At 41.7% G+C, this 23,952-nt stretch overlaps 2 protein-coding genes across 3 annotated transcripts; both read right to left on the bottom strand.

The window, feature by feature from the left end:
- Positions 1-1,920: 1,920 nt before the first annotated feature.
- LOC139182018 (zinc finger protein 420-like) lies at positions 1,921-7,952 on the bottom strand. 2 transcript variants are annotated; one of them, XM_070785504.1, is made up of 3 exons: positions 7,919-7,952; positions 6,797-6,896; positions 1,921-3,208 (listed from the first exon to the last, which is right to left on the bottom strand). In XM_070785504.1, the coding sequence occupies exons 1-3, from the start codon at positions 7,950-7,952 to the stop codon at positions 1,921-1,923; spliced, it is 1,422 nt and encodes a 473-aa protein (XP_070641605.1). The 2 variants fall into 2 exon arrangements, with proteins under 2 accessions (XP_070641605.1, XP_070641606.1); XM_070785505.1 differs by having other exon boundaries at positions 1,921-3,113; positions 6,801-6,896.
- An 8,640-nt stretch (positions 7,953-16,592) lies between these two features.
- On the bottom strand, positions 16,593-23,188 carry LOC139182011 (zinc finger protein 383-like). The gene is given in 4 exon segments (XM_070785498.1): positions 16,593-17,365; positions 18,302-18,325; positions 21,485-21,580; positions 23,044-23,188. Coding segments are annotated over 4 exon segments (1,038 nt in total).
- Between the last annotated feature and the right edge of the window lie 764 nt (positions 23,189-23,952).

The raw sequence follows: 23,952 nt of genomic DNA, 5'->3' as shown, positions 1-23,952 counted from the left end.
AAGTTCCCTGTTTATTTTGATGCTTCTCCCCCAAGACCCACACTCAGGAGCCCTGAGTTTCAGCCCTCACACTCAGCACACCTGAGACCTCTCAGGAGAGGTTCTAGGGCAGGAATTTCTTAGGTCAAGGTTAGGACCAAGCAGAAAAAGCTCCAGTATTTGAGGTTCAGGCCTTTATAAGAGACTTTGGGTGAAGTGCTGTGGGCTCCCCAGGCTGAGCGGGGATGGGTCCATTCAAACCAAGAGCAGCAGGAATCTGGTGAGCTCTGAGGGTGTCACTGAAGGGGGGGCCTGTGCAGTAGACCCTGGGGTTCAGCAAGGCTGCTGATCTCTAGGTGGGTGGTCATCTAGTGCAGGTGCTCACAGGACTGGCTGGTGTGAGCTCAAGGACCTGCAGGCTGCCTGCTCCCCAGACAGACGCTGAGGCAGCAACAGCACGGAGCAGTCAGGGAGGCTCTCAACAATACTCTGTATAATCCTTATTAGAATCATCACAATGTCCCAGAAGTTACAGAGAGGGGGGAAAAGTACAATGGAGAAATGATGGGAAATATCCAAATATTTGAGGCTTAAAGGCAGTATGGAAACTAATTGTTACAGATATCATCCCTCTGTGCTAACAAAGAGTTTATTGTTAGGTATTCTTCCCTTCAACCTTAAATCGGTAGGTTGACACTTCATTCCACACCAACTTCGTCACAAGAAACCATCCAGTTTTATTCACATGTAATATCACACAGTCAGAATCAAACCTTTTCCAACCCACTGTGTAACTGAATAAAATACAGATTACAAGCATAAACAACAATATTTATTCCTCTGATACAATGATCTGAGAACGGTGATTTCTACGGTTACAAAATGGAGGCTAATCATTTATGAAACAAGACATACACTAATTACATGACTTTTCTGGGAGGGGTTTCCATACATTTCTAGGGTATCAGAGATGTCTTTATTTGAAACATGTCAACTAATATTCATGACTTCTGTTGATATTATAAAGATACATCAAGATTTCAGTGAACTGTCATTGTATTTTCCTTAAAAACAAGTGACATAACTATTGAAAATGTACATCGTACTTTAATATGTGGAATTACTCCCTGAACACTTACCTCATGGTGACCTATAGGGATATTTGACATGAATGACTAACACCTCCATTTAGATGTACATGTTACGTTAGTGTGTCCTTAATCTTCTAATGGAGAATAAATATAAATGATTTCTCACTAGGATAGAAGGTCTTGTCTTATCTTTGAGGTAGCAACCATCAAAACCATAACTTTGCATACACACTAGAAATGAAGCATAGCAGCATGGAGTAATTTGAGAGTTGAATAACATTTATTTTGGTTTTCAAATAATCACAAACCGTGTCAATATAAACAAAGATATATTGCTAATAATTGTACATTTATAAATACCAACCCTTCCTTGTGATCCATACTAACATATCAGTTTTCTATCTGTTTTAACTATGGATTATTGCCTACAATACTTCTCCTGAAGAGGAACTTCAAAAAACAGGATTGATGAAATGCTTTCTGTTGTGCAGGCTTCCCTAATAGCTCAGTTGGTAAAGATCCGCCTCCCACTCCAGTATTCTGGCCTGGAGAACTCCATGCACAGTCCATGGGGTTGCAAAAAGTTGGACACGACTGAAGAGACTTTCACTTTTTCTAGTGTGCAATTTCTGGTATTTATGTAATTTAATTTTCATTAAATACTCTTCTACATTTTTTCATGCCATTCCTTATCTTTCTTAACTCAATGGTCTTGTATTTTCTCAAGTGTATGTTTAGGACAAACCTCTTCCATCACTTACTTTATTACTAGGGTTTCTCTCCAGTACATGCTGTCTGATGTCTAATATGGTGAGAGCTCTGATTAAAGCCGTTGCCACTCTCCTTACATTCATAAGGTTTTTCCTCCAATATGAATTCTCTGATGTTGAGTAAGATGTGAGTGCTTGATAAAGGCTTTTCCACATTCTTTACATTTGTAAGGTTTCTCTCCAGTATGAATTCTCTGGTGTTGAATAAGACTTGAGTGGTGACAGAAGGCTTTTCCGCATTCTGTACATTTATAAGGTTTCTCTCCAGTATGAATTCTCTGATGGTAAGTAAGACCTGAGTGCTTGCTAAAGTCTTTGCCACAATCTTTACATTTATAAGGCCTCTCCCCAGTATGAATTCGCTGGTGTTGAGTAAGAGTTGAGTTCTGACTAAAGGATTTCCCGCATTCTGTACATTTATAAGGTTTCTCTCCAGTATGAATTCTCTGATGGTAAGTAAGACCTGAGCACTGGTTAAATTCTTTGCCACAATCCTTACATTTATAAGGCTTCTCTCCAGTATGAATTCGTTGATGTTTAGCAAGAGTTGAGTAGTGACTGAAGGCTTTTCCGCATTCTTTACATTTATAAGATTTCTCTCCAGTATGGATTACTTGATGTTTAGTAAGATATGAGCGTTGTCTAAATGCTTTGCCACAATCCTTACATTTATAAGGCTTCTCTCCAGTATGAATTCTCTGATGGTAAGAAAGACCTGAGCACTGGTTAAATGCTTTGCCACAATCCTTACATTTATAAGGCTTCTCTCCAGTATGAATTCTCTGGTGTTGAGTAAGATTTGACTTCTGATTAAAGGCTTTGCCACACTTTGTACATTTGTATGATTTCTGCTGCATATGAGTTATCTGATGTTGAGTAAGACATAAGCTACAAGGAAACACTTTGCCACATTCTTTACATGTGTTTGGTTTCTCCCCTGCATGAACTCGCTGATGTAGACTGAAATGTGAACACCTAAAAATGGCTTTGCCACCTTCCTTACCTTTGTAAGGTTTCTGCTCTGTATGGATTCGCTGATGTTGAGTAAGATTTGAGTTCTGATTAAAGGCTTTGCCACACTTTGTACATTTATAAGGCTTCTCCCCAGTGTGAATTCGCTGATGTCGACTAAGATGTGAGCAAGACATAAATGCTTTTCCACATTCCTTACATTCGTAAGGTTTCTTGCCAGTGTGGATTTGCCGATCTTGACCAAGCTTTGAATTCTGATTAGAGGTGTTGCCACACTCTGTACATTGGAAAGGTTTCCATCCTGAATGAATTTTCCTTTGTCTACTTAGACTGGATGAGTTAGTAAAGGCTTTCTCACATTTCTCACACTTGTAACTTTTCTGCGGATTCTGAATACTCTGCTGTTGAGTGAGATTTGAAGACTGATTAGAAACATCACCATATTCACAATTATAAGTCTTCTCTCCAGTATGTGTACTCTCATTTAGTGGAAGACCTGATATTTGATACAAGATATTCCTACATGTACTATTTTTAGAATCTTTGTCTGAAGATTGAGGTCCCTGATGTTTCATAGGGTTAGAGTCTTGTTCAGTTTTATACCCAGTTTCATTGCATGAGTGGTTTCTCACTCCATCGTAAATATGCTTGTAATTATTGGGGGTAGAGCTCTTACTTAAGGCGTGACTCGTGTTATTACACGTGAGAAGTTGTTCCGTATTAACCATATCATGATGTGTATTGAACAATGATGGTAGGCTTAACTCTCTTCCATTATTATCAACATGACACATTTTGGAACAGAGAGAAACTGTCTGTTGGTGGAAGAATAATGACCCCTTGCTCACAGATCCCTCAAACTGATTATATTGTGAGTTTTCCCCATCATTTTTAAATTTCTGGTTTTCAGACGTGCTTGAATGTATGTGTAATCGAAGCCCGTGTTCAGAGTGGTTTGAATGAGTATTTGCAGGAGAGACTGGATGACTTTCCAGATTTTCCACATTTCCCTTCAGAGAACGTGTACGTTTCAAAAAATGATTTAAGCCTTTGCTTGAAGAGATACACTTCTCTGCAGATGTTGATAATGGAAATGGGTGTTTTCCAGAATTTGACTCACATTGCTCATTTCTTTTGGCAGTAATGTCCACCTTGTGTGAAACTATCTCACTTTCTTTATGTCCATATGAACATCTTCTAGATCTTTCACATATCCCCGTATATTCCTGGTCTTTCATTAAATGTTCGTTTCCAAGGTGAGCTCTTTCATAAATTCCTAGGTTTGCTTTCTGGATTAAATTTTCTAACCTTGGATTCTTGGACATCAAACCACGGGTGTTGTGAGAAGACACAGCTGAAAGATACCAAATAAAGTTTTCTTATCTACTATTCTTATCTACTGGGGCTGGTGCGAGCTCAGTTGGGACAGAAGGCGAGCCTTCTCTGTGGGAAGAGAACATGGCAACAGTCTGTGGCAGCAGGACAGAGTGAGACCTGTACACAGGGTACTGACCCCAGCCCTGCCCACCCAGTCTGAGAGGGTGTCCACCAGTGCAGACAAGGGCTGGGTGCTGGAATGTGGGGTCTGGAGAGCAGACCCAGGCAGAGGACTGCTGTGGGCGGTGAGGAAACGTACTGAGGGGATGGGACAGAGGGAGGAGTTCTATAAACAGGAACGCTTGTGGAGGAAGCCTGAACCACCATAGCACAGAGCGCCATTGTTGAGTGATGCCCAAAGGGAAGACCCACCATTGCAGCCCCTCTCCCCCTGTGCTGGCCCCTCCTCCCCCAGCACTAGGAAGGGCCACCACCCCAGTGGGCTCTATTGAGCTCCAGCCACAGCCTCCCCCCATGCACCTCCTCCACCATCAGCAGACTCCTGTGCTCTGGGGCAGCCTCTGGAGCAGACACCTGTGGGTGGGCCACACACACAGAAGGAGCTGAAAGCTCAGCTGAGCCCCAGGGTTAAAGGAAGAAAAACTGAAGTCTCTCCTCACGGTTACACAAACCATGCTTTTATACCTGCAATTGGCTTTGTCAACTCAGCCCCTACAGAGCATCTGAATGGACAACCAGGGCTCCCCCAGTCACGGGAGTGCAGCTTTAGCAGCTGTAGACTTTGTGGGGATGTATGCTAGGGGGTGGGGCCAGGCCAGAGTCTGAGCTGCCCCCATAGCACCACAGTGGGTCCAGCTCCATGAGTGCAATTCTGGGACCTGAGTTCACTGGATCTATGCTGGTGTTCCAGTGAAAACAACATCTGAGAGACACCAGAGCAATGTGCCAGCATGCCCATGGTTGAGGGGGAGCCAAGAGCAGTGCCAACATGGGGTCACAGGAGACTCACAGCACGTGAGCACACCCCAAGGTGAACATCCCCAGAGAAGCAATCCTTGGTGGCTTCTCTCCCAGTGGGTGTGCTCCAATCTTGGCTGCCTTGACCACAGATCAGAATCACAGTGAAGAAACAGATCTGGGGGCTCGACTCCACCAACCAGGGAGCAGATCCCACCACAGACAGGGCAGTGACAGCCACAGAGCCAAGGGGAAGCTCCCCTCAATATCCAGGGGAGGCTCGGGTCACAATAACAGCAATCAAAGCCCAGATCAAGGGGTTAATGGTCCAAGCCTGTGGACCAACCTCACCCGCCAGGGGGAAGACAAGAGAGCAAGAGGAGCCAGGATCCGGCAGCCTGCAGAACAGACCACAAACCCAGAAAATGTGACAAAATGAGAGGACAAAGAAGTATGGTGTACAGGAAGGAGCAAGACAAAAAGCTACAAGAACCACTAAATGAAGAAGAGACAGGCGGTCTAATGATTACTTTTTGACTTACGTCATCTTGAATGCAGATGCCCCTAGGTGCCCTCTAATTCTTTAGCCCACTTCTTACTTTAGCATGTTCTAGTAGATGTTTCCATCTAAAAATCATAAACCATACTGACGTAGGTCTAATCAGAAAGTGAGGACATATAGGACAAAGTCTGGGGAAGCTGATAACAAGATTAATTAAATAAAGTAGTTGTTCTTGAGAAATTAAGAAATGAGACTTTAAAAATATGGTGGGAACACAGGGAATGCTATCAATGCTCTGTGGAGATCTAATTGGGATGGAAATCTAAAAAAGAGTAGATATCTATACGTAAAATGGATTCTCTTTGCTGTACAACATTGTAAACCTGTTAGACTCCAATAAGAACATTTTAAAAACAGTATATTATCTAAAAGTTGTAATAGTTTGAAACCATTAAAAATATGGTGGAAAATGTTTTAAGCTCTTATGCCAATTTATTTGAAAATTCTTTGAGTTAATTGAATATATTTAAGTCTTTTAGCATTGAGGAATTGGGGCAAATACACTTACTATTTCATATGAGTTCATATGAAGAAAACAGAAACTTTGAAGTAATCCTGAGATATGCATTCTTTCTCTTTAGGGAGGTTTTGGTATATACAGTGAAGAAATTACTTGAATTTAAAAGTTATAAGATCATATTTGTAGCCTCCAGTGTTTTAGAAATTATAAGTCAGAAAAAAAAAACAAAAAACAAAAACAACCCACTGTCCCCAGTATTCCTAGAACTTTGGCAGTATGTCTGCAATTCCACTCACATACTGCCACCTAGAGGTAGAAACAAACTTTAATAGGAGCGTCTTAGAGTTTTTCATAAAAGTGCCGTTTTCCTAGGACCCCCAAGAAATGGAATAGTAACAGATTCATTCAGGTTGTCACAGGCCAAGAGCATTTCAGTTCTCACTGCGATTGAGAAAAGTAATCACTGGACATGAATTCAGGAATGATTTAAGAGACAGAATGGGGCAGGTGATATCTGCCTATGACAGCAACAGAGCAACAGAAAGAAACCCAGACTTCTCTAAAATCATTTCCACTGAAGCAGATCTTCCCAAACCACATGACAAAAGATGAATTCCTCACTGATCCTGGGACCTGTCGTTGAGTCATCGGCTCCATCCATTCACACCTACCTGTGTATATGGCTGGTGGCTCCAGTCTCCTTACATCCCAGGGATTCTTCATTTGCTCCAGAAAGGTGACCAGGTCCAGCTTAGAGACCACAAGACCTGCTATCAGGAAAAGGAGTGTTTGTTTTGCTAGAGATTCATCAGTTTCCAATCTAATATGTATTCAAGTGAGAAGAGAAGGCACATGTGCTAAGTCGCTCCAGTCATGTCTGACTCTTTGCCACCCTATGGACTGTAGCCTGCCAGGCTCCTCTGTCCATGGGATTCTCCAGACAAAAATACCGGAGTGGGTTGCCACGTCCTCCTCCAGGAGTTCTTCCCAACCCAGGAATCGAACCCACTTCTTTTACGTCTCCTGCATTGGCAGGCAGGTTCTTTACCACTAGTGCCATCTGGGAAGCCCAGAGAAGGCGTGGTAGAATGTCAATACAGCCCAGAAATAAAGTATTTGGGGACATCATTTCCTAGGCTGTATTAACATGCCCTGGTGGCTCAGCTGGAAAAGAAGCCACCTGCAATGTGGGAGACCTGTGTTTGATGCCTGGGTTGGGAAGATCCTCTGGAGAAGGGAACGGCTACCCATCCCAGTATTCTGGCCTGGAAAATTCCATAGACTATTTCATGGGGTTGCAAAGAGTCGAACATGACTCTAATCATGACTCTAATCTTGCTCATTACATTATTAACATTCTAGAGAAGGCATGGTTGAATGTTAATATAGCCCAGAAAATTATATCCCCAAATACTTTATCAAAAGCACTTTTATAACTAACAAATACATAAAGAAAAGATCTTGAGATTCTAGTCAAGTACTACTAAGGCCAAAGTAAGTAATAGTAGAAATCTGATTTCTAAAGGAGAATGGCACCCTTTTATACCACAAAACCTACAGAATTACCACTAACCTAGAAGGAGGAGGCAGATTACATCAAGGAAAAGTTAGAATCATAATCAATCATCATGAAGTCTTCTTTCTCAACTCATAAATAATCCATTTTTCCCATAGAAAGCAAGGATCTGAAACTATTATAAGAAGCAGAACATTCTAGGAAACATTCTAGAAATGCAGGAACGAAAACCATGTGGGTAGATAAGGGATTCTGGAAGGCAGTTATCCTCACCCAAGGAGGCCAGGTTCCTGTAGTTCTCTAACATCACATCCCTGTACAATTCCCGCTGATCGAGGTCCAGGCATTCCCACTCCTCTTGGGTGAAGTCTATGGCCACATCCTGGAATATCAGCCGTTCCTGAAATACAAAGTACAGATGCCTTGTGGCCATGGGAAGACTTCCTAATGTGACCCAAGATGAAACCAACAAGAGAAATGGTTTTGATTTAGGAGAATGTCTGGTGTTACAGCAGCAGCAGCTGGTGTTACACATGAATATAATTTGTACACAGTGATATTTTCTACCATATTTTTAACCCCAAGAAAAGAGGATGAGATACAATCCATCAACCACTACAGAAATTATTCTGATTTGGAAGACAAATTATACACTAATCAGATCAACATTGGCATATTTATTTTTGAGTGCTGTACTCAGTTGACAGAGGATAAACTGTCTATCAAAAGAAACAGGAAATACTTTTTAAAAGCACTTCCTGATTCAAGTGTTCTGGAGTGGACTCAGTGTGCCACATTTTTAACAAGCTTATTTGAACTAGTAATGTTGAAAATTCTGCTCCATGAGTGACAATGTCTGAACAGCAACGAAGTAGAATAATAAGGAAAGAATTCATATTTAACTTTGAACTTTAAGTGCTTTACAAATTTTACAGATCTGATAGGATAGTAACCTTGGCGACAACAATCATTTTAACGATCTGGTATATGCTATATATCTTTCTGACAGTTTTTCAGAATCTTGAACAGAAATAATTTAAAATCAATAATGTTGCTGTAGCATCTTTTGGCAAATATTTAACAAACATTCTTTAAACGACAGGTTAAGGGAAGGGGGAGCCTGCTGGACTGCCGTCTATGGGGTCGCACAGAGTTGGACACGACTGGAGCGACTTAGCAGCAGCAGCAGCAGCAACTTTTACTTCAGTTTATGACTCTAGACTTTAATAAAACACAGACAAATGCACAGAGCTAACTCTAATGAAAGTTTATAGAAATTTCTGTATTTGTAAATAATACTAAAAACAAGAAAAGTGTTAGTCACTCAGTCGTGTCCTACTCTTTGCAACCCCAGGGACTGTAGCCTGCCAGGCTTCTCTGTCCATGGGATTCTCAAGGCACGAATACTGGAGTGGGTAGCTATTCCCTGCTTCAGGGAATCTTCAAAAAAGAAAAAAATCAATCCAATGATGTTAACATGTTCATGCATACAGACATACACTAAAATGGGACTATATACTTATTAATTAGTAAGAGAAAAATTGTCATGTCAATAAAATCAGGATAATTTTTAACTGATTGAAAATGTACATAAATATTTGAGGATGATATTATTTTAATTTTTTAAAATAGACTAGGGTACAGACATACACAATGATACAAAAATAGACAGCTCTGGTTGTGAATTTTTTAATTTCCTCAAAAATCTACCATTTGTATGGAACTATATTTTAAAATTTAACACAGTTGAACATAGAATAGCACTAATATGATTCTTATAAACATTTTGGAAAATACAGAAATGTGATGAGACTTATCTGTGATGTGAGTGTGGAGTGTACTGGAAATGATCAGACCTGGGCTTGAATGATGAAAATCCACACTCCCAAATCCCAGCATCTCTACTAAACACACATGAGTGTTGTCAACTACAAATCGGCACTTGCCAAGAGCATTGCTGGGGACTCAACAAGGGCGTTCGCCATCTGCCTCTGGGGAGAATGAACCCTATGGTGCTGCAACTGTTGACTTCAATCCCCTCGAGGGAGTTCAGGGTGGACTGAGGCACTCTGCTCCAGGAAAATCTGGTGGGACAGGTCTTTAGAGTTAGGTATTTTCAGGAACTGCTTTCATGATCCCAATCCTTGTATCTCTTCATATCTAGAAAAGCACTAAACCACTAAATGATGACTTCAGTTCCTCACGACTGGCAGAAAACGTTTCGTAAAGTAAGTGCTTGATTGCACTGAACTCCCCCTTCACCAAAATCACAGACTGACCTTCCCCCACTGTCTCTTTGGAGCAGTTTCTGAGTTATCTGAGGTGCTGTCTCCTGGGCTGCTGTCCTCATTTTGCCCCAAATAAAACTTAATTCACATCTCTCAAATTGTGCATCTGTTTTAGCTGACAGTGTTCATTTTTCAAAGCAAAGAGCAAGTAAGAAGATACGGCATTTCCTCTTTAACTGTGATAGGCATATCCATCACTTTTTCTTTCCAAGAGCCTTGTTCAAGACACACAAAAAATGAATTTCATAGTGTGGAAATCTCACAGAAGCACCTGAACCAGTGAACATCAGAGGTCACGGGGTAAGAGTACATGGAAAAATGCATTATCACTGCCAGATATTTGGGCAATATTAGGAATACCATGATCTCAATCTATCATGAAAAATGTCAGTTTTCTGCAAATTCCACCTCCTATATACCTCCCATGATCTGTAGCTTAATAGTCCATTTAATTAGTATATTTTTCTTATCGGTATAGAGGATTGTCTCTGCTACTTTAACTTCTGAAAAATTCTGGAATGCTGAGTTCATTCTATTAACAAGCGTATTTTCTTACTCCTGTTCTAGAGAGCTGAATTGCATCCACATGTAAATTCATCACGGCATTTCCCCAACTTCCTTAAGATCCCAACACCAAACCACATCCCAATGGGAATCTCTGGTACCAGTGCCTCCCTGTGTTGATCGCTCACAAAGGGATGTATTCAACATTGAAAGTCACTATTTCATGTTGAGAATTCATCATGCTCTATAGAAAGCCAGAATACAAACAATGGAGAAAAGGCTCTGGAACACGAGGGAGACGAAACCTGAAGAGCTGGTTTTCACTATTAAAAAAAGGCGGGGGGGATAAGATGATAACAAGCACTCCAGGCAGAAAAATTAGAAGCAGAGAACTAAAGGTTTGCAGATTCTCAGTTCAGGCATTTCAGGAGGAAAAGCAGACACAGCCCCAGACCCAGGACAGGACAATTACCTGAGAAGCTGCCATTTCCTCCTCTTCTTCCTCCTGCTCTGCGTCTTCTGTGGGGATGTTACGTCTCAAACTCACATCTGCATGTTGAGAAAATACCTTCAAAGGCATCCATATAGCCGTTTAATCTGCAACTGCTGCAGTGAAAAAGAAGAAAGGGTTTTCTTGTTTCTCTCACCCTTTTCTGAGCTCTTTTCTGACTTTCTGTGTTCCTGAGCTGTAGTGGGTAATCAAGACTAACCTGATATGCTAATCACATCCCGGTGCTCCACTCTATTTGCAGATCTTCCCAGCTAGTTCCTGTCCTTCCTTTTTGCATTACAGAGAGCAGGCCGCAGAACAATTCACGAGAGACAAAGGACCCTACTTCTTGGCTACCTGACCCAGCCTACGAGGGTTTTGAAGAAATGCAAGAGGAAGACCCACATTCAGGAGCCCTGAGGGAAACCTCACATTTGGCACAACTGAGACCACAGGAAGGGAGGATTTAGGGCAGGAACTTCCAGAAGCAAAGGTCAACCTGATTCCCTGGGGAGGGGCTCTTTCTAGGCTGGGTGTGGTGGTCCAATGGTCTGTGCCCTTAGGGGAGGGGAGGGGAGCGGTGAGTGTTTGGTGGGAATTACCTGGGGGTCTTGGGTTCCTGCCAGGCTTTACTTGCAGAATTCTTCCCACAGATCTCCCTCATCCTTAGTTTTTTTTACCCCCCTCTGCAGCCTGGGGACACAGATTTTCACAAAATGATTTGCATTGTGACCACCTCTCTGCAGGTGTGGCACCTCCAACTTCAGAGACCAGGAGCCTAGAGGTGTTTCCATCAAGGCTTTCTTTGAAAATAAACCAGAGGCAGCCGGAGGCCTGGCGAGCTGCAGTCCATGGGGTCGCAAAAGGTGGGACAGGACTGAGCAGCTGAACTGAACTGAACTGAGCAGGACACGCTAGGTTAACAGTGTGTATGGGCAGAGATAAATGCCTTTGAAAATGATGCCCTAAATGCTATCTGATGACCAACCAAGCAAATAATGATCGGTGTTGTCATAAGTTACATTACACATGAATTTAGACGTGAGAACGTTGTTGTTCTACTTCCTGTGTGTGTTTTTCTAGGTTTTATGAATCAATTGCTACAGTTTGTTGTCTGTTCCATTTAGAGAACTCTATTTTCTCACATCTTTAAAGTATAATGACTAAGGAAAAATTAAAGATAGAAGCATGTCCATCTTTCTAATATTATATATTCTAAAAAATATTCAGTGTGCATGCACCAGTACCAACTTGGTAGAAGATTTAGTTTCACAGCAGAATTGAGAATAAGGTATAGACGTTTCCCATATACCTCTTGTCCCAACACGTGGACAATTTCCCTACTTACCTTTCCCCACCAGAGTGAGCATTTGTTACCACTGATGAATCTACATGGACAGTAAATAGATAAACTCTTTAGTGTACCCTTATGTTTCTCTTTTAGGGATGTGCACTCCATACCTCTGGTTAAATGTATAATAACATGTGTCCATCACAACAGTTTAACACAAATTATTTCAAGGTCCTGAAAGTTCTCTAGACTTAGGATATTCATAGTCCCTCCTTTGAAGCCCATGGCAACCACAGACCTTTTTAATCTCTTCTATATTTCCTACTAGATTCCCAGGTGATTGAGTGGGAGGAAATCTGCCTGCTGATGCAGGACATCCAGGTGATACTTGGGTCAGGAAGATCCCCTGGAGGAAGAAATGGAAACCCATTCCAGTATCCTTTCCTGGGAAATCTATGGAGAGAGGAGCCTGGCAGGCTACAGCCCCTGGGGTCACAAAGACTCAGACGCAACTGAGCACATATGGACATTTACCTATGCCAAAATGTCATCTTGTAAACTTCCTACTTTTTGTAGCATTTTTGAATGGGCTTCTTTCACTTAGTAAAATGCATGGAATGATTGTCCATGTATTTTATGCCTTGAAAGCTTAACATCCAAAAGCTTAAGAACTACCTCTGCGCCTATATTCCTGCTCAGTAAATAAGTTCATCAACACCATTTTTTTAGATTCCATAAATATCTGTGAAGACAATATTTGCACAAATATAGAGAACAGGTGTGTGGACACGGCAGGAGAAGAAGAAGGGCCCCATTGACACACATACACCACCGTGGCTGAAATGCTGGGTAAGACTCTTTCGAGGCCCTTGGACTGCACGGAGATCCAGCCAGTCCATCCTAAGGGAGATCAGTCCTGGGTGTTCATTGGAAGGACTGATGCTGAAGCTGAAACTCCAGTACTTTGGCGACCTGATGTGAAGAGCTGACTCATTTGAAAAGCCCCTGATGCTGGGAATGATTGAAGTGGGAGGAGAAGGGGACGACAGAGGATGAGATGGTTGGATGGCATCACCGACTCAGTGGACGTGAGTTTGACAAACTCTGCAAGTTGGTGATGGACAGGGAGGCCTGGCGTGCTGCAGTCCATGGGGTCGCAAAGACTTGGACATGACTGAGCAAGTGAACTGAACTGAACTGATGGTTAAAACAGGTTAGCTAGTGGGAAGCTGCTGTATAGCACAGGGAGCTCAGCTTGGTGGTCTGTGCTGACCAGAAGGGTGAAATGGAGATCATGGGAGGGAGGTTCAAGAGGGAGCAGATTTATGTATACTTATGGCTGCTGGATGATGTCCTACAGCAGACACTAACACAACATTGTAAAGCAATTATATGCCAATGAAAAATATATATGCATCTCAAAAGGAAAAAAGGCTAAACAGACTGGCCACCCAGTGGTGGATAATCCATCTGACAGTGCAGGGGCCATGGGCTGGATCCCTGGTCCAGGAATACTCCACATGCTTTGGGGCAACTAAGCCTGTGCGCCATAACTGCTGAGCCTGGGTGGGGCAGCTTACTCTTTTAGAGGGCAAGAGGCAAATGAAAGATGCTCACCAGCGGGAAACAATAAGAAATGCAAACAAAGCTACAATGATGCATCACCTCATGCCAGTCAGAATAACAATTAGCAAAGAGCCCACTAATAGTATCATATTATAATTCTTAGCATGTTCTCCAGGCTGAAGAGGCCTGGAGATCAGAGAACCTCCTACACGGCTGGAGGGAATGTAAACTGGTGCGGTCCCTCGGGAGGACAGTGTGGAAGTTCCTTAAAAAACGGAACCTCCTGACATTCAAGGAAATGAATTCTATGAAAAGTAGACAAAACAGATTAATTGACAAACTGACAAGTTTTGCAGTTTTTAGTAAATCCTCTGCAATTCTAAAACGACCAGTTTGGATCTAGCATTTCTAAATTCTCAAAGTTAAATGTGTACGAATACACATACACTCACATATTCCTTCTTGGTTTTCTCACTGCTAACATGTATACCTTCAGATATTTATATATTGTATTCAATGTGTGTTATATAAATTATATTATGTATGCCAAGGCCATGAGAAAACAGTTCCTTTAAGCCTAGATAAGAAACATGTGCTAAGAATTATACTGGGTAAGATTTTACAAATCTTGGTTCAGAACTTTACTATCATGGCTTTTAATTATTCTTTTTGTGACTTTGTTAAATTTACATTTGCTTAAGTGAGCCCCTGAAAAGCTTTAGCTAACAGAAGAACAAAGGACAATTGAAGCAGGTGAGTTTCTGACTCTAGGTCCTGAGAGAATTCACAGGAAGCTTTGAGGGCCCCTGAGGAAAGTCAAGGCTAGAACCAGGCAGAGAAAGCTCCAGTACTTGGGGTTCAGGCCTTTATAAAGGACCCTGGGTGAAGTGCTGTGGGCTCCCCAACTGAGCGTGGATGGGTCCATTCAAACCAAGAGGAGCAGGATTCTGGTGAGCTCTGAGGGTGTCATTGAAGGGGGGCCTGTGCAGTAGACCCTGGGGTTCCGCAAGACTGCTCATCTCAAGGAAGGGGGTCACCTAGTGGAGGTGCTCACAGGACTGGCTTGTGTGAGTTCAAGGACCTGCAGGCTGCCTGCTCCCCAGACAGATGCTGAGGCAGCAACAGCACAGAGCAGTCAGGGAGGCTCTCAACAGTACTCTGTATGGTCCTTCTTATTAGAACCATCACAATGTCCAAGTAGTTTCAAAATGGGAGAGGAGATACAACATAGAAATGGTGGGAAATATATGAACTTATGAGAGTTTCACGCCAGTAAGGGACTAATTTCTACAGATGCCATGCCCCTGTGCTACAGATAGTTTATTGTAACGTTATCTTTCCTGCAACCTTAAATAGGTGGGAGAGGTTAATGCTGGTGGTGCGTTCACCCTTCACTCATTCCACGTCAACTGTAACACTAAAAAACCATTCACTTTTATTAATTAACATACATTAATTTTACACAGATGGAATAAAACCTTTTACAACTGTTGTTTGATCCTTGATTAAAATACAGATTACAAGCTTCTAAAAACTTTCCTGTTTCTCTGATGAAATGATCTATGAATGTGATTTATATGGTTTACAAAATGGAGGCTAATTTAGTAAACATGGATGGACATTTATTATACTAATATGACTTTTCCAGAAAGAGTTTTCTATACTTACATCAGGTAGCAGAGAAGGTGTCCTTGCTTCAAGCCTGCCAGGTAATATGCATGATTTCTCTATGTTGATGTTATAAAAATACCTTAGATTTTAATGAACAACCCTTGTTTTATGCTTAAAAAGCAAGTAACATGATTACTGAAAACTTAGAGCAAACTTCCGTCTTACTTTGAATTATTCCCTGAACACTTACATCATGGTGACAACACAGATGTTTGACATCAGTGACAAATACCTCCATTTAGAGGTTTGGTGTGCATATAACATTACTGTGTTGTTAATCTTATAAACTGGAGAATAAATATAAATGGTTCCCACCTCATATAGAAGGGCTTCTCTTGCAATTGAGGCAACAACCATCAGAAACAGAAGTTCATATATACAGTAGAAACAAATCACAGCATAGTAACTTGAGAGTTGAATTACATTCGTTTTGGTTCCTTAATGATCTCAAATAACATTAATATAAACAAGGATACATGAATAATAATTATACCTCTGCAAATATCCACCCCTTCATCTTGTGATCCATACTAACTATCAATTTTGTACGTGTTTTAATTATGGCATACTTGCTACAGTGTTTCTGTTTAGAGTAATTCAACAAAAGTGGTACTAATGAAATGCTTTCATGAATTCTCTGGCATTGCTTTCCTTTTGCTGTTTGATTAAACACTTGTCTACATTTTTGTATTTCATTCGTGTATATTTCCAAAGTAAACACTCGTTTTTTCAAAATTGTATACTTAGGACCAACCTTTTTTTATCACTGATTCATTTCTAGGGTTTCTCTGCAGTATGTATTCTCTGATGGTGAGTGAGGTGATGGCTGTGATGAAATCCTTTGCCACATTCCTTACATTTCTGAGATTTCCCTGCAGTATGAATTCTCTGATGTTGAGAAAGACCTGAACTCCGGGAAAAGGCTTTGCCACAGTCTGTACATTTATAAAGTCTCTCCCCAGTATGGATTCGTTGATGTCGAGTAAGATGTGAACAATGGATAAAGGCTTTGCCACAGTCTTTACATTTATATGGTTTCTCCCCAGTATGAATTCGCTGATGCTGAGTAAGAAGTGAATAACGGGTAAAGGCTTTGCCACAGTCTGTACATTTATAAGGTCTCTGCCCAGTATGGATTCATTGATGCTGAGTAAGAAGTGAATAACGGGTAAAGGCTTTGCCACATTCTGTACATTTATAAGGTCTCTCCCCAGTATGGATTCGTTGATGCTGAGTAAGAAGTGAATAACAGGTAAAGGCTTTGCCACATTCTGTACATTTATAAGGTCTCTCCCCAGTATGGATTCGTTGATGTCGAGTAAGATTTGAACAAGAGATAAAGGCTTTGCCACATTCTTTACATTTGTATGGTTTCTCCCCAGTATGAGTTCGCTGATGTACAGTAAGACTCAGATGCCAGTTAAAGGCTTTGCCACATTCTGTACATTTATAAGGTCTCTCCCCAGTATGGATTCATTGATGCTCAGTAAGAAGTGAATAACGGGTAAAGGCTTTGCCACATTCTGTACATTTATAAAGTCTCTCCCCAGTATGGATTCGCTGATGTTCAGTTAAAGTTGAACTCTGCTTAAAAGCCTTGCCACATGCTGTACATTTATAAGGTCTCTCCCCAGTATGAATTCGCTGATGTTGAGTAACACGTGAACAATAGATAAAGGTTTTGCCACATTCTGTACATTTGTATGGTTTCTCCCCAGCATGGATTCGCTGATGTTCAGTTAAATATGAACTCTGATTAAAGGCTTTGCCGCATGCTGTACATTTGAAACATTTCCTTCCTGTATGAATTTTCCTATGTCTACTTAGATTTGGTGAGTTACTAAAGACTTTCCCACATATATTACACTTGTAATGTTTCTGCTTAGTCTGAATATTCTGCTGTTGAATAACTTTTGAAGATTGGTTAAAAGCTTTAGCATAATCATAACAATTATAAGTCTTCTCTCCAATATCAATACTCTTATACGTATTAATAGTGAGATTTGAGCTTTGACAAAATATATTCTTATACTTATTATGTTTAGAATTGTCTGAAAATTGATGTCCCTGTTGTTTCATGAGATATGAGTCTTGGTCAACATTATGCCCAGTTTCACTGCATGAAGAGCTTCTCATTCCATCATGTATACTCTTGTAATTATTGGGGGTAGAGCTCCTGCTTAAGGCATTACTCATGTTGTTACGCTTGTAAAGTTGTTCCACACTAATTATACCTCCATATGTATTGAACAATGATGGTTGAATAAGGTCTCTCCCATTATTATCCACATTACAGATTTTGGAACAAGGAGAAAATAGTTGTTGGTTGAAGAACAATAAACCCTTGTTAAAGGATCCCTCAAAATGATTATATTGGGAATTTCTCCCCTCATTTTCAAGTTTCTGGTTTCCAGATATGTTTGAATGTATATTTAATAGACACCTATGCTCAGAGTTGTTTGAATGAGTATTTGCACTAGATACTAGATGACTTTCCAGATTTTCCACCTTTCCCTTCAGAGAACGTGTATGTTTCAAGAGATGATGTGGGTCTTTGCTGACAAATATACACTCATCTGCGGATGGTGATGACCGAAATTGGTCATCTGAGATTGGTTTTTCCCTATTTGATTCACATCCTTGATTTCTTTTGGCGGTAATGTTTACATTATGGGAATCTGTACCAATTTGGTTTTGTCTATCATAACATGCTCTCTGTTCTTTATGTGCCCTCATATATTCCCAGTCTTTGGTTAAATGTAAATTTCCAAGGTGAAATCTTTCATATATTCCTAGCTTTGCTCTTGGGAATAAATCTTCTAAGCCTGGCTTTTGGGTCCTCAAACCCTGGGTGTCGTGAGAAGACACAGCTGAAAGATACCAAATAATAAGTTATTCTACTTACTATTTTCGGGGAATATGGTTTACAATTTACATACAATTAGCATACACTGGCTAGATTAAGCCTAAAACCGAGATAGAAGAAGTCAAGATGGCAGAGGATTCGGAAGACGTGGAGTTCATCTCTCTCCACAAAAGCATCAAGAATACATCTTGAAGTGGAAAAATTCTCACAGAGCCCTGCAGAACATGGGCAGAGGAACTTGGACACCTGAAAGGATAAGAAAGATTCCTGCTGAGCCAGGTAGGACAAAAGAATGAGGGAGGAAAAGGAAGAGGAAAAGAAGCGGGATGGGACCTGCAAAACCCTGGGGGGACTGAAGAGAGGAGAGGTCTCCCCATCCAGGGAAGCCCCTCACTGGGGGGAGCCCAGTTGGGACAGAAGGAGAGACTCATTCTCTGTGGGAAGAGAATGCTGCAACCAGTGTGCAGGACAGAGTGAGACCTGTACACAGGCTGCTGAGCCCAGCCCTGCCCACGCAGCCTGAGAGGGTGTCCACCGCTGCACACAAGGGCTGGGTGCTGGAATGTGGGGACTGGAGAGCAGACCCAGGCAGAGGACTGCGGTTGGCTGTGAGGAGACATCCTGAGGGGACAGGAGGGAGGGAGGAGTTCTGCAAACGGGATGCTTGTGGAGGAAGCCTGAACCACCAGAGAAGCAGAGCAGCGTTGTTGAGTGATGCCCAAAGGGAAGAACCCCACTGCAGCCTCTCTGCCCCTGTGCCTGTCCCTGCCTCTCCAGATACTAGGAATGGCTCCCACCTAGGTGGGTGATCTCACGACCCCCACAGCTGCTTCCTCCTCCCCAGCCGCCTCCCCAGTGGGCTCTAGGGGCACCTTCAGACCACACGCCTGTGGGTGGTCCCAATGTACAGATGGCACTGAAACCACAGCTGAGCCCCCAGGCCCTACCACTAAGAAAGAAAAGCTGAGATCTCTCCTTGCAGCTGTACAAACCATGGTGTTACACCCCACAACTGGCTTTGTAAACTCAGCTCCGACGGAACATCTGGATGGAAACGAGGCTCTGGCAGTCAAGACCAGTCTGGCTTTAGCAATTGTAGACTTTGTAGGCATTCCCATGAGGCGGTTGGGCCAGGTCGCATCTAAATTGCCTCCATAGCACTGCAGGGGGTCCAGCTCCACAATGAATGTACACCTGGGACATGAGACTACAGTGGATCTATGCTGGTGACCTGGTGAAAACAACATCTGAGAGACACCACGGTCAAGTGCCATCATGCCCATGGTTCAGGTGGGGCCAAGATCAATGCCAACACAGGGTCACATGAGAGCTCGCACAACACATGGAAGATGACCCACAGAGCACGCTCCGAGGTGAACATCCCCCGAGGAGCAATCCTCAGTGGCTTCTCTCCCAGTGGGTGTGCTCCAGTCCCACTGGGTCAGAAGCACCATAGATCAGAAACACAGCTAAGTAGATCTGGGGACTCTACTCCACTAATCAGGGAGCAGACCCCACCCCTGACAGGGCAGTGACAGCCACAGAGGAAAGACGAAGCTCCCCTCAATATTCAGACAGGCTCTGGTCACAATAGTAACAATCAACTCCCTATCAAGGGGATAAGGGCACAAGTCTCTGGACCACCTCACCCACCAGGGGGCAGACACCAGAGCAAGAGGAACTAGGATGTGCAGCGTGCAGAACAGAGACCACAAACACAGAACACTGGACAAAATGAGATGACAAAGGAGTATGGTGTAGAGGAGAAGTCAAGACAAAAACCTACAGGAACAGCTAAATGAAGAGCAGTTGGGCAATGTAATGATTAATTTTACCTTTAAGTAATCAAATTTACAAACAAAACATTTTCACAAATACTGCTGCTGCTAAGTTGCTTCAGTCATGTCTGACTCTGTGCGACCCCAGAGACAACAGACCACCAGGCTCCCCCATCCCTGGGATTCTCCAGGCAAGAACACTGGAGTGAGTTGCCATTTCCTTCTCCACAAATACTAATGCCTACTAATTATTTAACCCACTTCTTACCACTCAAGTTGTTATCTGAGCATGTTCTAATAGAATCTAAAATCGTTAATAATACTGACCTAGAACTAATCAGAAATAGATGGCATAAACGATAAAGTCCTGGGATGTTTCATAAGAAACAAGATAGATTTAATAAGGTAAGAGTTCTTGAGAAATAAAATAAGAAGTGAGACTTGAAAAATATGGTGAGAACATAGGGAACTCTATTCAATGCTCAGTGGTCACCTAAATGGGAAGGAAATCTAATCAAGGAGGGAAATGTGTATATGTATCACTTATTCTTTCTGTACAGCAAACTAACATAACTTTGTAAAATGGCATTATTGGAAGAGAAAAATTTCTTTTTAAAGATTCCTTTATATAATCTATAGGCTTAATAGTGAAGAACAATCAGAAAAAAGTACTGTGGGAAATGTCTTAAATTCTCATGCCAAGAATATATTTAAAAACTCTATGAGTTAAATAAATATATTCAAGTATTTTAGCATTAAGGAATTGGGGTAAATATACTTAACACATTTAATGTTAGTTCATATTAAAAAAAGAGGAACTTTAAAGTAAAATTCAGGTTTGCATTTTCTCATTTTAGCAAAATGTTTTATGCAGTGAAGAAATAATTTGAGTATGAAGTTTATAAGGTCATATGTGTAGTTTCTAGTGGGTTGGAAAATATAGGGTAGAAAACAAAAAATATTTGTCCCCAGTATTCCTAGAAGTGTGGCAATTTGTTCACAAGTCCACCCACACACTTCTGACTAGGGACAGAATCAGAACTTTTAAAAGGGCTTAATACAGTTACTCAGAAATGTGCACAGATTTTCTAAAACCTCCCAAAAATGGAAGAGCTATCAGGTCATGCAGGTTGTCCCAAGCCAGACAAGTATTTTGGTTCTCACTGTGAATGTGAAAATTAACCGCTGGAGAAAACTACATAAACGATAAAAAGAATCAGGAATGGGTCAGGAGATGACCCTCTATGACAGTGACAGAAATAAACCCAGGCTAATCCAAAATCATTTCCACAGCAGATCTTCTCAAACCACACCACGAAGTATGACTTCCTCCACAATGCTTGTCCCTCTCACCGGATTTTTCTGCTCCATCCATAGACACATACCTGGGTGCACGGCTGGCGTCTCCATTCTCCGTATATCCCAGGGATCCTTCATTTGCTCCAGAAATGTGACCAGGTCCGGCTTAGAGATCACAAGACCTGTTCATCAGAAAAAGGAATACGTGTTTTCCCAGATATTCATCAATTTCCAATCCAATATGTGTTCAGGTGAGAGAGAAGTCAAGGAAGAAAGTTAAAATAGCCTTAAAAAATGATTTTACCAAATAGTTTATTGGAAGCACCTTTAAAAGACAAATGCTCAAAATCAGGTTCTGATATTATGCTCAAGTACTACTAAGGCAAAAGCTAGTAGTAGAAATCCGGTTTTAAGAGGAGAGTGGTACTATTTTATACCACAGAACTTATAGAATTACCACTAACCTAGAATGAAGGATATGCAGGTCAAGAAGCAATAGTTAGAACTGAACATGGAACAACTGTACCATTGGGAAAAGAGTACATGAGGCTGGATATTGCCACCCTGCTTATTTAACTTATATGCAGAGTACCTCATGAGAAATGCTGGGCTCGATGAAGCACAAGCTGGAATCAAGATTGCCGGGAGAAATATCAATACCTCAGATATGCAGATGACACCACCCCTGTGGCAGAAAGTGAAGAAAAACTGAAGAGCCTCTTGATGAAAGTGAAAGAGGAGAGTTAAAAAGTTAGTTTAACTCAACATTCAGAAAACTAAGATCATGGCATCCAGTTCCATCATTTCATAGCAAGTAGATGGGGAAACAATGGAAACAGTGATAGACTTTATTTTGGGGGGTCCAAAATCACTGCAGATTGCGACTTCAGCCATGAAATTAAAAGATGCTTGCCCCTTGGAAGAAAAGCTATGACAAACCTAGACAGCATATTAAAAAGCAGAGACATCACTTTGCCAACAGAGGTCCATCTAGTCAAAGCTTTGGTTTTTCCAGTAGTCACATATGGATGTGATATTTGGAACATAGAGAAAACTGAGCACCAAAGAATTGATGCCTTTGAACTGTGGTGCTGGAGAAGGCTCTTGAGAGTCCCTTGGTCAGCAAGGAGATCACACCAGTCAATCCTAAAGAAATCAACCCTGAATATTCGTTGGAAGGACTGAAACTGAAGCTCCAATAATTTGGCGACCTGATATGAAGAGCAGACTCACTGGAAAAGACCCTGATGCCGGGAAAGACTGAGGGCAGGAGGAGAAGGGGGCGTCAGAGGATGAGATGATTGAATAGCATTATTGACTCAATGGATATGAATTTGAGCAAACTCTGGGAGTTAAGGAAGGATAGGAAACCTGGTTTGCAGCATTCCATGGGATCACAAAGAGCTGGACATGATTTAGCGACTGAACAACAAGGAGGCAGATTACATCAAGGAAGAAGAAGGTTAGAATTATAATGACCCATAATGAAGTCTTTCTTTCAAATGTCACAAATACCCTTTTTCCCCTAGAAAGTAGGGATCTGAACCTCTACTGGACAAAGCAGAAAATTCGAGGAGACGTTCTAGAATGAACGAACCAAAACCCTGAAGGTACTTAAGGGATTCTGGAAGGCAGTTATCCTCACCCAAGGAGGCCAGGTTCCCGTAGTTCTCTAACATCACGTCCCGGTATAATTCCCGCTGACCGAGGTCCAGGCACTCCCACTCCTCTTGAGTGAAGTCTATGGCCACATCCTGGAATGTCAGCCGTCCCTGAAATACAAAGGACATGAGCCATGTGGACATGGGAAGACTTCCTAATGTGACCCAAGATGAAACCAGCAAGAGAAATGGTTTTGATTTAGGAGAATGTCTGGTGTTACACAAGAATATAATTTTTATACAGCCGTATTTTCCACTGTATTTCTAACCCAGGAAAGGAGAATGAGATATGATCCACAGACCACTATAGAAACTCTTCTGATCTGGAAGAGAAATTATAAAACAATCACACCACACTGACCTATCTATTTTTGAGAGTTGTACTCATGTGACACAGGATAAACTGTCTATCAGGGAAAGTATGTTAGTCACTCAGTCATGTCTGATTCTTTCTGACCCCATGCACTGTAGCACACCAGGCTTTTGTGTCCATGGGATTTTTCAGGCAAGAATACTGGAGTGAGTTGCCATTTCCTTCTCCAGGGGAATCTTCCCACCAAGGGATCGCATCCAGGTCTCCCACATTGCAGGCAGACTCTTCACCATCTGAGCCACCGGGGAAGGCCCTTATCAAGGAGACAGGCAATATTTTAAAAAAGCATGCTCTGATCTAAGAGTTCTGGAGTGGGGCCAATGTGCCACATTTTTAACAAGCTTATTTTAACTAGCAATGTTGAAAATTCTGATACATCAATGACCATTATGAATAGCAAAGAAGTAGACTAGTAAGGTAAGAATTTATACTTAACTTTGAATTTTAAGTGTTTTTCAAAATTGATGGGTCTTATAGAATAGTACCCATAGCAGCAATAATCTTTTGAAGTATTTAGTAT

This window comes from Bos indicus, unplaced genomic scaffold (assembly GCF_029378745.1).
Source record: "Bos indicus isolate NIAB-ARS_2022 breed Sahiwal x Tharparkar unplaced genomic scaffold, NIAB-ARS_B.indTharparkar_mat_pri_1.0 scaffold_62, whole genome shotgun sequence".
In the NCBI taxonomy this organism is placed as follows: Eukaryota; Metazoa; Chordata; class Mammalia; order Artiodactyla; family Bovidae; genus Bos; species Bos indicus.
The sequence above is the reverse complement of the archived record's forward strand: the minus strand, read 5'-3'. Positions and strand labels throughout refer to the sequence as shown.

Bases quoted from the DNA above. Each gene is read 5' to 3' on its own strand.
- LOC139182018 (XM_070785504.1), bottom strand. From the start codon at position 7,952: ATGTTAGAGAACTACAGGAACCTGGCCTCCTTGG. The intron at 6,897-7,918 runs GTGAGGATAACT...TCCTGATAGCAG, and splicing joins CAGGAACCTGGCCTCCTTGG to GTCTTGTGGTCTCTAAGCTG. The intron at 3,209-6,796 runs GTGTGAATGGAT...TCAACAGCAGAG, and splicing joins CCAGCCATATACACAGGTAG to TATTCAGAATCCGCAGAAAA.